Source organism: Passer domesticus, chromosome W (assembly GCF_036417665.1).
Source record: "Passer domesticus isolate bPasDom1 chromosome W, bPasDom1.hap1, whole genome shotgun sequence".
NCBI classification, from domain to species: Eukaryota; Metazoa; Chordata; class Aves; order Passeriformes; family Passeridae; genus Passer; species Passer domesticus.
The window spans coordinates 42,215,784-42,229,978 of record NC_087511.1 but is presented as its reverse complement, the minus strand read 5'-3'; the positions used below and the strand labels follow the sequence as shown (position 1 = coordinate 42,229,978).

Sequence of the window (14,195 nt, the reverse complement as noted above, 5' to 3'; positions counted from 1 at the left end):
GGAAAATGACCGGGGACCCTGTGGACCGGTAACTGGGGATTCAATTAGAGGAAACTTAGGACTTATATTAGCATCCTCACAGGAGTTATAACAGTACGGGAATTATAGGGTAAATCACAGTTGCTGCTCCCTGAGTGGAATACAGTTGGCATGACTTGAAACCTATTCCATGATGATTCCCCATACACACACACACCTGCTAAGAGGGATGGAATGGAGGGTGGAGCGGAGTGAAGGCCAGGCTCTGCAGAAATCCTTGCAGGGAAGGGAACTCCATGGTACTTTGCAGCTGATAAACAGCATACCACCTGTCAACCAAGGGAGACAGGGGAAGATGTCTTACTGCTGAGACAGCAACTGTGGTGAAACCACTCTCCTTAGATGAACTTGCTTCATTAAAGCCTAATAATAATAATAATATTAACGCACACCTCCGTCCCAAAGGTACCCACCTCCAAAGTGCGACCATCCCTCACTGGGCATGTGCTCTCTGTTCTTTCTGACTGTACCTGTAAAGCAAAGTAAGAGAATTCTACACCAATCAGTAACAAAGGTATGTATGACTAGAGTCACTCGAGCTCCACTTAAACACACAGAAATAGTATAAAAATAAGTCAAGAATGGGGAAAATTTAGGGAAGACTCCATCGTAGCTGCTGGGATCAGTTGATTGGCTGAACCTGTCTTCTCCCCCATAGAGATGCCTATTGGATAAGAATCATACTCTATGCATGCTGAACATTTTATTGGGGATTAGAGCTTGTCTGTGTATTCCTTCAAATATATTTTTGCAGTCAGACACTATCACCGACAATCTTCGAACCTTAACCTGTCACAATTTATATTAATAAAGCGTGTCATTCCATAAAGTGTTAGTGTGAATCTTTGGCAGACGCTACCAGTCAGCAGCAGCAGGGTAACACAATGGGTAAAGGGGAAGACCTGCTGCAGGGGTCTCTCTTACACTGTTGGTGTGTTTCCCTAAGCCACTCGAACCACCCTCTGATCCTGTAGGACTGCTCAGTGAAGGATCCCCCCAATGGGATGCTGACAGACTGGTCGGGCACAACGGTCTCAACTTTCCTGAAAGACAGACAAATTAACCACTAAAGACTGAGTAAATCTCCCCACACCAAGGGTCAAGGAAGCCTCCTCCCTTTTTCACGTGACACACGGCACTGTGAGAGCTGCTACGGGGAAATGAACTCCATCTTAGCAACACCCAAACCAGCATCATTGGGGCCTGATTCTCAGCTGTCCTTTGCTGCTGAAATTGCAGTTATAGAAGACGGATTGGTACCTGCCCTTCACTCAAACCAACATTCAGTCCTGTTCCTAAAATCTCTAAGCCACCAACCCCTTCTACAAGGAAGAATATGCCTTTTAGGCTTTATGAGGTCAGACCATGGCTGGCTGCCAGGGGCTCAGCCAGCTGTTCTCTCACCACCCCTCCTCAATAGGACAGGAGGAGAAAATAAGATGAAAAAGTTCCTTCAGGACATAGCCACCTGCCAGATCTAAGGGCAGCAGGGAAATACCTGCCCCAGACAGCGCTTTACCCTTTCTTAAATATGCTTACACAAGGGTGCCACCAGCTTTGCTGAGTTGCTCGCTTTTGGCTCTCAGGGAAGTCTGGTGCCTAGCTGGTGAAAACTAGCTGTGACTAGTGCAGAGCAGACCACCGCCTCTTCTCACAGAGGCCATGCCTGCAGGCCACACTCTGTGTGCAGTTCTCTTCCCCAGAATTCAATACAAAGAGGCGGACAGAATGGAGAGCGTCCCAAGGAGGGCCACGAAGATGCTCAAAGGGCTGGAGAACCTGCTTTTGCTGATACCTTTTCTGCCGATTCTTCAAGCGACCTAAAACAACCATTTGCACTACTTGGCAGAGTCAGAGGGATGGCAAGAGATATCACTGAATACTTACAGAAGCAGGGAATAAGCCTAAGTCTTAAATACTCGGACAAATGGGCTCAGCATGATCCAAAAGCTGTGGAGGAACATCTAAATACAGCTAGCGGCTGCATGAAGGCCAGCAATGACAAAGGAATTAGTTGCAAAATGCTAGGCACCTGCCTAGACTCAGTGGGAACCTCCACACAGTATTCCAGTACTTCAAGGGAGCCACATGGAGAAGACAAGGGACAACAGGCACAAGTTGCACCAGTCCCCATTGCTGGAGGTTTTCCACATGCGGTTGGACAGGGTGCTAAATAATGTCATCTAGGCACCCTTTCCCACAAGAGGCTGCAACAGATGATCTTTCAAGGTCCCTTCACACCTGGGCTGGTCTAGGATACTACGATTCTCCAGTGGGGGTAGGGGAGTTTTAACTGGGGGGGGGTCTGCAGCATGGTGCCAAGGGAGATTGTGTGCTCTGACCCGCGACTTTGCTGCGTTGCAACTCAGCACTACGACTGAGTCCTGCCTACCTTCCCCACCTGTGCCCGCTGCTGCTGAGAAGATTCCAGCTGTCCGCCACCGCACCTCGACCACTACTAGCACTGAGACCAGCTGCCACCCCCGTGAGTTTGCAGGAACCCTTTTGAAAGGGGAAGCACCCCCTTTTCCTCTCTCTGGACATAACATCACTCCTATGCTGCCGGGAGTATACCCTCATGGAGTGTACACTTTCTCCTTAGCTGGGGGACGCCTGCTCCTAATAGCAGAGACTCTCGTCTGTCCTGGCGAGATATGGAAGATACCCTGCTTAACCTCCTCTCTTAGTTTCTGGTAGCCCTCTTCAATTTTCTCTTCCAGGCTCCAGACATGCCCAGCCAGTTTCGTTTCCACAGGCGAAACGTGGGCACAAAGGTGCCTTTCCCTCACGCTTGACAGCAGTCGTCGCCAGAGGCTCAGAGTTTCCTGTCTTTTCCCGATCCCCTGGTCAATAGCCACACCCCGGGACAGGGATCCCTGTTGCCTGCCTACGATACCATCCGGAATTCTATCATTAGCCATAGCATCCCGGATTCAGAGCAGCCTGGTCAACATGGACTCATTTGCCTCGCATGTGAACTCTCTACGCAGCTCACGCAGCTTGCCCAGGGATAATAGGGATCGAGTGACGTTTTCTGGCTCTGTCTCTTCTGCTGGATGTGAAGGTCCTGCCTCTTCCTCGTCATTCACTATGCGGATTTTCTTTTCTGAACAAGGGCGACTGCCACCAGCTTAGGCTGTCCTTCTGGTCCAGCAATGGCTTGCATGCATACGGTGCCTGTTGATTTTGTGAAATACAAAGTTGTGTTTCGTATCAGGTAAATAAAGGTAACCTGTGTAATTGTAATTGTGAAATGTGGGGAACAGGGCCGTGGGACAGTTATAAAGATGAGTTCTAATAAACAACCGTGGAAAGCAAAGCATGGAAGAAGGCCTTTGAACCAATCTTTTGTTTGCAATTAACTATTATAAGTCTTAAGCTGTTTTTGTAATAAGAACCTTTGAATTATAGCTTTAGAATGTTGCTTTGTATTAGGGATTTTAAACTGTAGCTTTAGAATGCATAAAGGATTTAAACAAAAGAAGGAAGTGAACCCATCCCAAGTTCCTATCGAAATGGCGAAAACATCCTGAAAAAGGAAGATGGACATCAATGTCACTGATTACTGATTTAGAAAGGGAAGCTGGACATCATTGTCATAGATTAATGGTCCTAGAAAATAGATGCTGGACTCCACATCTGTCAGCTGGGCCCCACCATCTGGGATATACATCCTGGGATATTGAAACCTGGAATAGATCACAATAGAGTATAGAAATTGGAAAGGAACCAAACATCAGCAAGGCCTTTGACACTGTCTCCCACATCATACTCCTGGAAAAGCCGGCAGCCCACGGCTTGGACAGGAGCACTCTTTGCTGGGTTAAGAAATGGCTGGATGGCTGGGCCCAGAGAGTGCTGGTGAACGGTGCTGCATCCAGCTGGCGACCGGTCACCAGTGGTGTCCTTCACGGGCCTGTGCTGGGACCTGTTTTGTTCAATATCTTCATTGATGACATGGATGAGGGTATTGAAACCTCCATTAGTAAGTTTGCAGGTGGCACCAAGTTGGGGGCATGTGCTGATCTGTTGGAAGGGAGAAGGGCTCTGCAGAGAGACCCAGAACGGTTGGATGGATGGTCAAAGTCCAATGGGATGGAGTTTAATAAGTCCAAGTGCCAAGTCCTGCACTTTGGCCACAATAACGCCCTGCAACGTTATTGGCTGGGGAAGGTGTGGCTGAACAGTGCCCAGGTGGAAAAGGACCTGAGGGTACTGGTCGACAACAGACTGAACATGAGCCAGCAGTGTGCCCTGGTAGCCAAGAAGGCCAACGGCGTCCTGGTCTGTATCAGGAACAGTGCGTCCAGCAGGAGCAGGGAGGTCATACTTCCCCCGTACTCGGCACTGCTGAGGCCACACCTTGAATACTGTGTCCAGTTCTGGGCCCCACGTTTTAGGACGGCCGTCGAGACGCTTGAGCACGTCCAGAGAAGAGTGACAAGGCTGGTGAGGGGCTTGGAACACAAGCCCTATGAGGAACGACTGACGGACCTGGGGTTGTTTAGCCTGGAGAAAAGGAGACTCAGAGGTGATCTTATTGCATTCTAAAACTTCCTGAAATGTGGTTGTAGTTAGGTGGGGGTCGGTCTCCTTCTCCAGGCAACAAATGCCAGAACGAGAGGACACAGTCTCAAGCTGCGACAGGGGAAATATTGGTTGGATTTTAGGAAGAAGTTTTTCACAGAAAAAGTAATACAATATTGGAATGGCCTGCCTGGGGAGGTGGTGGAGTCACCATCCCTGGATGTGTTCAACAAAAGACTGGATATGGCACTTGGTGGCGTGGTTTACTTAAGGTGTTTGGGGCATGGGTTGGACTTGATGATCTTGAAGGTCTCTTCCAACCTAGTTATTCTGTGATTCTGTAAGCATGGTGCAGACAGTGCAAGCCGTATAGAGAAAACTTAGCAGAACTAACAAGAAGATCATGCTGCCCTTAACATCTAGAGGGAACTCAACATTCTCAAAAACTGTTGTAGCAGGCCTGAAGGGCTGGAAAACAACATTCTCTCCACTTCACCCCACAGGCTTGCTGCCTTATACTTTTCAAATCCTGTACTGCATTAGTGCATAACTCTGAACTCCATATAAAGTGTTAGCCATCTGTCTCCACATTTTAGTCAGACAAAATGACCACCCTAGTCTTGAGATCCAAGGACACCCTACTGCCTCAGGCCCTGGAAATGATAAACAAAAGAGAATTGGGGGAGGGGAGCAAACTGGGGGCATATGACTTCATTACCTGAAGCTGTAATTGGAGGATTTACCCCTGATATGTAAATGGACCAAACTTATATCTGTCTGGAAAACTCATGACCATCGTCCATCTTGGGTGTAGCCTCTGAGGCTTCTGACTGCCTGTAGCAGGCACAAGGCCTGCAAGGCCTTGGCGATCAGAAGCCTGAGCTAGGAAATGCCAAAGTCAGCATGACTAAGGCTTTAGAAGCCCCTCTCTTCCGTCTTTCGGACCCTGCTATCTCCCTGCAAATCCATAGGTCACTTTCCCCTGACCCGTACTATTGGACAGTTTTCAAAACCCCTGTAGGGTATAAAAACCCCTAACTCTGCCCAGTTCGGGAGAGGAGAGCTGTCACTGGACCCTTCGCGGACACCCGAATAAAAGAACCCTGCGGAACCCATACAGCGCTTCTCCCTCTCTCTCTGCGTCTGCTGCGCGGCACCTAGGGCGATGGCACCTGGCAAGCTGAAAGAGCTGAAATCACAAAAGAGCTAGCTGCAAATCACTATAGCTTGCCTGGGTTGCCTGAGCCCCCCGCTGAGCTATCCTGGCCGGCCGGCATTCCCCGCTGGGCTTCTGCCCTGAGGGTAATAGCCCGCCATAACTGACCAAGGTGTGCCTTTTGAAGGCCTTTAATAAATACCTACTTTTATTCTCTTAACCTTGTCTAGCCTCTGTTCCAAGTAGCCACTCCAAGGCATCAGGCTGTGTGCCATTATTAATGAGGCCCCAGAGGTAGCAGCACAGGCTAGGACAGGCAAACAAGACTGAATACACATTCCAAATGAAACTCATTGCCTCTGATGTTACCATGCCATAAACGCAGAAAATCAGCAAAGCAGCTTTGATTCCTCTCCTGCTCATAAAGAGAGCATCATGATGAGCAAATACTTCCCCCAATGCAGAAATATGTACAGGGCACAACATGCATGTGAATACACCAAGAAACATGATGATCAGGAAAGTTGCCATACCCCAATACACAAATGCTTTAGAACAAAACTGTAATTCCGACCTCTCGCGAGCCTCACATTGGGCGCCAAAAGATGTGCTGGTTTAAAAGTAAACCGGCAGGGGAAATGAATCCCATTCAACTACCTCAAGAGAGATTACAGGTCGGAGCTACAATTTACTGGAGATTACAAAAAATACAATGAAACAGAGAAAACTGGCTTTAACCCACAAAGTCGGAGTCTATATTGGCACACTGTTCGTAAGTTGAGGGTCACAGTACTGTTGAAATTCTGGTCTTCCTCTGGATCCATCAAATGGAGGTGCCCCATGTGCCCAAACCCAAAGATTATATATATGCTCAGGTTCAGGTGAGAATGCTCAGTACCTCCCCCAGGACAGGGAGTTTCACAGTGGAGGAATGTAATACTGTGAGTCGTGGGATATTCTGGGAGTCTTTGATGGTCTAAGTCCTTGCAGCTGTCTATTACCCTAGTGCCATGGAGTCCATTATGGCCCAATAGCAAAGATAACCCCTCCCCACCCCCCACCCAGGCTGGTGCTTCCCCAGAGGAGAGTCATCAGGGCTGAGTCATTTGTGTGAAGAAAAGAAACACTACCCCACCTTTGAAGGTTTGCCTCTACTCCCTTATGTCATTTAACACCCATCTTGTAACCTGAGGTGTTGGGTGTACAGGAGGCAGCTACTGCAACTGATCTATCATTAGCAGTTATTCAGGAATGACACAGAGGGTGGTACAGTACAGTTTGCTTACATGCACATAGTGCTAAACTGGCACCCTACTCCCGTTACCAGGACACCCAGGTCCAACAGGAGGTGGATGCTTCCATCACAGTGCACCATGGTGAAACCACCCTTGGAAAGCATGCATGTAGCCTCACACACAGCATCTTCTACAGTTTTAGCAGCAGCCTACACGGCCTTTCTGTACATTGGCGTACCACTGCCAAAGAGCTAAGACTTTGCTTCCTACAAGACACAGGAGACACTGCTAAGCGCTTCCAGCTTCACACAAACAGGCCAATCACTATCTATCTCTGAAATGCTGTTGTCTGGCTGAAACATTCCACATACTTGCATTCCAGGGAGACACCTTTTTGTTAGAGATATAGTTAGTAATTCATGCAGATAGAATTATATAAAAAGGAATATGTATAAAAGCATCTCTAATTTATAATGGCATCCTTTCTTGCTGGTAACTGAATGGACATACAACCATGATAATAACAGGCTTGTAGCTTTTAAGAGAAAAGACTATGACTTTTACAGTATATCTAAAAACGAACTTACTGTAATATAAGGGAAGGGAGAGGAATTTTTATCCTCAGGATGGCGAAACCGCGGCAGATGGGCAGAGAGGCACCACAACATTTACATGCGAAGGAAACCTCGGATGCACAGGAGATGGGCATTCACAAAAGCATGTGCCCCGTGACGCCCAAGAGATGATGGCCTGGACAAGATACCTATCTGAGATGACCAGAGCCATCAACACCTTCCATCTGAATGCCAGATTCTGGGAATCGGGGAAGTGTATTATTCAATTCCCGGACGAAGGCTTTGTGCAGCCCAAACCGAAGAAAGAAACCAACTTGAATATGAAGAACTCAGAAAGAAACAAAGGGACTCTGCCGCGGGCAAAATAAATCACATAAGAACCGCTGCCTCGGAGCAGCCAGTGTGGATGAGGGGGACTTGGTGCGATAGAGACCACTTCCCACGTTCACCCAGCTTACCTCCCGGGAGTGTTATGCTGTTTGATTGTTGGCTGTCGGGACTGTATTACGGTCGTGAAATAAATTCTTTTTATATTATTATTATTATAATTGGGCATATTTTCATTTTTACCTATAACAAACTTGGTGACCAGCCCGACATGATCTGATAAGGATTCCAGGGTCCCCTCTCGAGGTCCAGGCGGCGCCCCGCTGAATTCAGCGGCCGGACGATATTGGGATAGCCCAGCGGAACCAATCAGATTATACAAACTTTTTGTAGCCTAAAAAACAAAGCCACAATCGAAAGGTAAAAATGTGCCCAGAGCTCTCGAGGATGGAGATAATTCTCCGTATTGCCGGCAATTTTTACTTGTAAAAATGACGCGCACAAAGGCTCCACGCAGGAAAATGAACCGTAAGTATCGCGTGGTTGAGTGGGGAGTGATCGAGTGTGTATGTGACGTGATAAATATCACGAAGCGAGTGTGGACTCCAAGATCGCAGTTCCACTCTTCCACGAGGAAAGTGGTCGGTCGCGGGGGAAGCGGGTGAAAAGCTCGTTTGGAACACATACCAACCCAAAAAGCCCCGGGAAACGAAAGGGGAAAGGGGGGTGTTTTATCGATCACGGGCTGGATCAGGAGGGAACGGGGAGTCCATAAAAACCCAAGGAAAGATGAGACCTCGCTGGATCCAGGGATAGGTAAGAGAGCTCTTCATTTTCTTGACTAAAAATCCGTGGCTCGGTTCACTGCGCGACCAGTAAGTCAGCAATAGGTTTTTCTTTTTTGGTATACCAATAAAAACAGAAAAAAGCAGTTCGGCTACTAAATAGATTTAGTAACAAGGAAGGTAAGTAAAAGAAAAAATGGGGTTGAAAAAGAGCAAGATCCAGGGAAAGACTCCTGAAAAATCAGGAAGGAGGGGAAGGTGTAATACTCCCGACATACCGAGGCACAGTCCTCTGGGGTGGATGTTAGAACATTGGGAGGATTGCCCTACGAGGAGGCAAAAATCTAAAGAAAAGGTAATCTACTATTGCATGGAAAAATGGGCTGATATGGAAATTAGGAAATATATATTCTGGCCGACGTTCGGATCGTTTTATAAAGAAATATGCAGAGCACTGGGGGAGTTTGTGTTTGAGGAGGGTTCTACAGGGAAGGAATTGGAGTATGCTCATTTGTGGGAATACGCCAGTATCAGGCTATTCCCCGTCAGAACTTCTAAGCAACAAAAGGATTTACTAAAGGCCTGGAAGCCCCTGGAGAATCTTCCTCCTCCATACCCAAACCCTCAGATGCAGGGACCCCTCCCCGAACCCGAGAACCCCGGACACCGCCAGGCAACACCGCAGACGCCACCACCAGAAGTCCCATCCCCACAAGAGCAAGCGTCAGCAATCCCATCCCCACCAGAACGGACATCATCCCTTCCTCCTCTGGCGCAACAAGAGGAGAGCTCTACACGCGTGCATACATCAGCAGGGAAGGGATCCCCACCCACCAGTCGCATGAGACGCAAAACCTGGAAAACGCACCAGGACGATAGCGAGGACGAGGAGGGACAAGAGGGTCTCTTTCCTCTCAGGGAAGTCCCAACTGCTCCAGGGGTTATTGGTTATGTAAACATGCCAATAAATTCAGGAGATGTGCGGGCATTTAAAAAGGAGATGGGAAGGATCATGGATGATCCGTTGGGGGTGGCGGAGCGGCTGAATGAATTTCTAGGGAACAGCATTTATTCATATGATGATATTTGTGCTATTATGAGGTCTCTGTTTAATGTGGAAGAGCGGGACATGATACGGGCGGCTGCAATAAAGGATTGGGAACGCAGAAACCCACAAGCGGGGAGCGGGGAGGATAAATGGCCCAGCCAGCGGCCATCCTGGAATGCCCAGGTAGAAGGGGATCGGCAGAAGATGATAGAACTAAGGAACATGATTATACAGGGTATCCGGGGGGCGGTGCCAAAGGGACAGAATCTGGGGAAGGCTTTGGGGGAATGCCAGGGGAAAGATGAAACTCTTACCGAATGGCTAGAAAGGCTGAGGAAAAGTCTCCAAATGTATTCAGGTACGGACCCTGACTCTCCGGTAGGAGCCATACTATTAAAAACACAATTCGTAGCCAAATCATGGGAAGATATACAGAAAAAGCTAGAAAAATTGGAAGAGTGGCAAGAGAAGACATTGCAGGAGCTATTGCGGGAGGCACAAAAGGTATACATGCAGAGGGAGGACGAAAAACAAAAGATTCAAGCGAAGGTTCTGGTGGTGGCAGTGAGGGAAGCCCAGAAGCAGGAGAAGAATCCAACCACCGGGAAAGCGGCACAGGTGCAGAAACCCACGGGGAGACCCACGCACCCACCGAGGAAACCTGCACCCCGGCAAAGGGAAGCACCGGAGTGCTATTATTGCAAGCAAAAAGGACACTTTAAAAGGGAATGCAAAAAAAGGATGAAGGATGAAAAGATGTTCCAAGAAGACTAGAGGTGTCAGGGGCTTTTTAATATGGGGTCTGTAACACCGAGGGAGCCCTTGATAAAACTTAAGATTGGATCCCATAAACAGGAAATAGTATTTTTAGTAGACTCTGGGGCTGAGAGGAGCACTGTACAACATCTTCCACGGGGATGCTCTAAAAGCGAGGATTTCATGATGGTAATCGGGGTGAAGGGGGAAACCTTTAAAGCACCAGTGATCAAAGACGTGGAAATAGAATCGAAAAATAAAACATGCTTACGGAATATGTTGTTGGTAGAAGAAGCTGACTATAACCTGTTGGGAAGGGATTTGATGGCAAACTTAGGCGTCAGCCTGATAGCTCAAGAATCATGACTCGTGGTGAGTTTATATAAGCTAACTTCAGAAGATGAGGGAAAAATAAACCCTAAGGTATGGCATAAGGAAGGAGAGGCGGGGAGACTGGAAATGGAACCCCTATTGATAGAAATAGAGAAACCGGAGGACCCCATTAGGGTGAAACAGTACCCACTGCCTCTGGAGGGTCGGTGGGGTTTAAAACCAATCATAGAAGATTTAATAAAGGTACTTTAGAACCATGTATGTCTAGGCACAATACTCCCATTCTTGCGGTCCGAAAATCAGACAGGAGCTATCGCCTGGTTCAGGATCTGAGAGCAGTTAACCAGAGGACTAAGACTTTGTTTCCCACTGTCCCTAATCCGTATACCCTACTAAATAATGTGTCGCCAGAAGATATCTGGTACAGCGTAATTGATTTAAAAGACGCTTTTTGGACCTGCCCTCTGGCAGAAGAGAGCCGAAATTATTTTGCCTTTCAATGGGAGGATCTGGAGACAAATCGTAAGCAACAACTCAGATGGACCTCCCTGCCACAGGGGTTTGTAGACTCACCAAACCTGTTCGGCCAGGCTCTTGAACAGCTCCTAAGCAAATTTGTCCCGGAAAAGGGAACCAAATTACTACAATATGTAGACGACCTATTGATAGCGGGTCCCAATGAGGAGGGAGTGCAATCAACCACCATTTCCCTTCTAAACTTCTTGGGAAACAAAGGTCTAAAAGTCTCAAAGTCCAAACTGCAATTCACAGAACCCGAGGTAAAGTATTTGGGTCACTGGCTGGTAGAGGGAAAGAAAAGGTTAGACCCTGATAGAACAGCCAGAATTATCTCCCTGCCTTCTCCTCAGTCAAAACGAGAGGTGAGACAAATTTTGGGATTATTGGGCTTCTGCCGGCAATGGATTGAGGGGTACAGTGAAAAAGTAAAATTTTTATATGAAAAATTAACTACAGAAAAACCCAAGTGGAACGAACAGGATGTAAAGAGCTTTAGGGAATTAAAAGAGTCTCTCATTGTAGCTCCGGTATTGAGCCTGCCAGATGTAAAGAGACCTTTTCAATTATTTGTAAATGTAAGCAATCACACTGCTTATGGAGTATTAACATAAAATTGGGCAGGATCAAAGAAACCGGTGGGTTATGTGTCCAAACTTCTGGACCCTGTCAAGCAGGGGGTGGCCTATGTGCCTCCAGGCTATCGTGGCTACGGCTGTGTTGGTGGAGGAAGCCAAAAAGATAACCTTCGGGGCTCCATTGGAAGTATATTCTCCACACAATGTCAGAAATATTCTGCAACAAAAGGCAGAGAAATGGCTCACCGACGCACGGCTTCTGAAATATGAAGCCATCTTAATCCATTCCCACGATTTGGAACTTAAAAGCACAGCAGTCCAAAACCCGGCCCAATTATTATATGGAGAAGCCTTAGATATACCCATCCACGATTGTGCAGAAATGGTTCAGCTACAGACCAAAATCAGGCCCGATTTAGAGGAAGAAGAATTAGAAGAAGGGGGAAAATGGTTTGTAGATGGATCTGCTAGAGTTATAGAGGGAAAACGAAAAACTGGATATGCTATCATAGACGGAATAACTGGGGAAACGGTGGAATCGGGCCCTTTAAACACAAGTTGGTCAGCCCAGGCATGCGAATTGTATGCAGTGCTGAGAGCCCTGCTGCGATTAAAAGGTAAAATAGGAACCATTTACATGGACTCAAAGTATGCCTACGGGGTTGTGCACACCTTTGGAAAAATCTGGGAAGAAAGGGGATTAATTAGCATGGAAGGAAAGGGGTTAATTCATGAAGAATTAATAAAACAAATTCTGGCAGCCATCAGAGGACCTGAAGGAATTGCAATAGTACATGTAAAGGGGCACCAAACCGGTGCACAATTTAGGACGAGAGGTAACAACTTGGCAGACCAGAAAGCCAAACACGCAGCACTTTTATAGATAAGTACCCCAGAAATTCGTGGTGGGGAAGCACAGGAATTTCCCCCCCAATTCTCTGAGAAGGAAAGTGAAGGATATGAGAGGATGGGGGGAAAACTAGACGGAGGTAAGTGGAAATTGCCAGATGGGAGCGAATTACTATCTAAGGAATACACTCGAAAAATCTTAAGAAGATTACACGCTCAAACTCATTGGGGGGCACTGGCTTTAGCAGAACAATTCCTAAAGTTTTTCGGATGCAAAGGAGTATATGAGTTAGCAAAACAAGAGGTGCAGGGATGCATGATATGTCAGAAAATAAACCGGAACCTGGGCCAGGCAGACGGCACGGGGGAGCCGCCTGGTAGCATATAGACCCTTTGAGAGGGTCCAGGTGGACTTTACAGATTTACCAAAGGTAGGCAGATACCGATGCCTATTAGTAATAGTAGATAAATTAACACATTGGGTAGAGGCATTTCCGAGCTCCCAGGCCATGGCACAGGTGGTATCTAAAATATTGTTGGAAGAAATAATACCCAGGTACGGTTTGATAAAATACATTGACTCAGATCAAGGTACACACTTCACCTCAAGGGTGATAAAACAGATGGCAGAAGCCTTGGGGATCCGCTGGGAATATCATACCCCTTGGCACCCGCAGAGCCCTGGTCAAGTCGAGCGGATGAACCAGACCTTAAAGGCACAGTTATCGAAATTGACATTAGAAACAAAGATGTCCTGGGTCAAATGCCTCCCTCTGGCCCTACTGAATATCAGGACTCTGCCAAATTCAGAGACAGGGATATCACCTTTTGAAATGTTATACGGAATGCCGTATGAACACGGGATGCCGATAGGGCACCCCAAAATTGAGGATGGACAAATAAGACCATACCTTGTAGCTATTAATAGGAACTTGCAGGACCTAAGGAAACAAGGAGTGATAATACAAGGAATTCCCTTAGGTTTTGCCATTCACCCAGTCCGACCAGGGGATTACGTCCTCATAAAAACATGGAGAGACGTACCATTATCCCCTCATTGGGAAGGGCCTTTTCTTGGTCTCTTAACCACAGACATGGCAGTTCGAACAGCTGAGAAGGGGTGGACCCACGCTTCAAGGATTAAGCGGGTGGAACCTCAAGCGGGCACACCAGAGTGGGAAGTTGTTTCTCCCCCTGGAGATCTGAAGTTTACACTGCGCAAGCCACGCTGATGACCGAGATCGACCGGATAAAGTGTCAAGAGCCTGACTGCCCATGCCACCCATTTATGACCTTTAAGTGCTTCTATTGTAAAGAATCGTGGGTGGTGCACTGCGAAAGGGGGGTGAGACCTAGGGGTCTGTGTGAAGACTGTTTTAATCATGAAGTGCACTTGACTAACCTGTTTTTGACGCTCCTCAAAGAACTGTGGGTGATTGAGGCAGACTCCCTAGTGTGGTTTAGGCTCTTT

The 14,195-nt window shown here is 47.4% G+C and overlaps 1 protein-coding gene across 11 annotated transcripts in view; it reads right to left on the bottom strand.

Annotated features, from left to right (window-relative positions):
• Positions 1-14,195, bottom strand: part of LOC135289121 (uncharacterized) — a 262,105-nt gene that overhangs the window by 241,531 nt on the left and 6,379 nt on the right. For 6 of the 11 annotated variants that reach the window (XM_064402480.1, XM_064402481.1, XM_064402482.1 and 3 more), the window contains exons 2-3: positions 453-509; positions 197-308 (exon numbers count right to left, since the gene is read on the bottom strand). Coding sequence is in view for 2 of the 11 variants with exons in the window: in XM_064402475.1 (XP_064258545.1) it covers positions 453-509 (57 nt within the window). In the remaining 9 variants the exon portion in view is untranslated. Of the gene's footprint in view, positions 1-196; positions 309-452; positions 510-14,195 lie in introns of those variants that run through there. The other 5 variants (XM_064402475.1, XM_064402478.1, XM_064402483.1 and 2 more) reach the window with 2 other exon arrangements.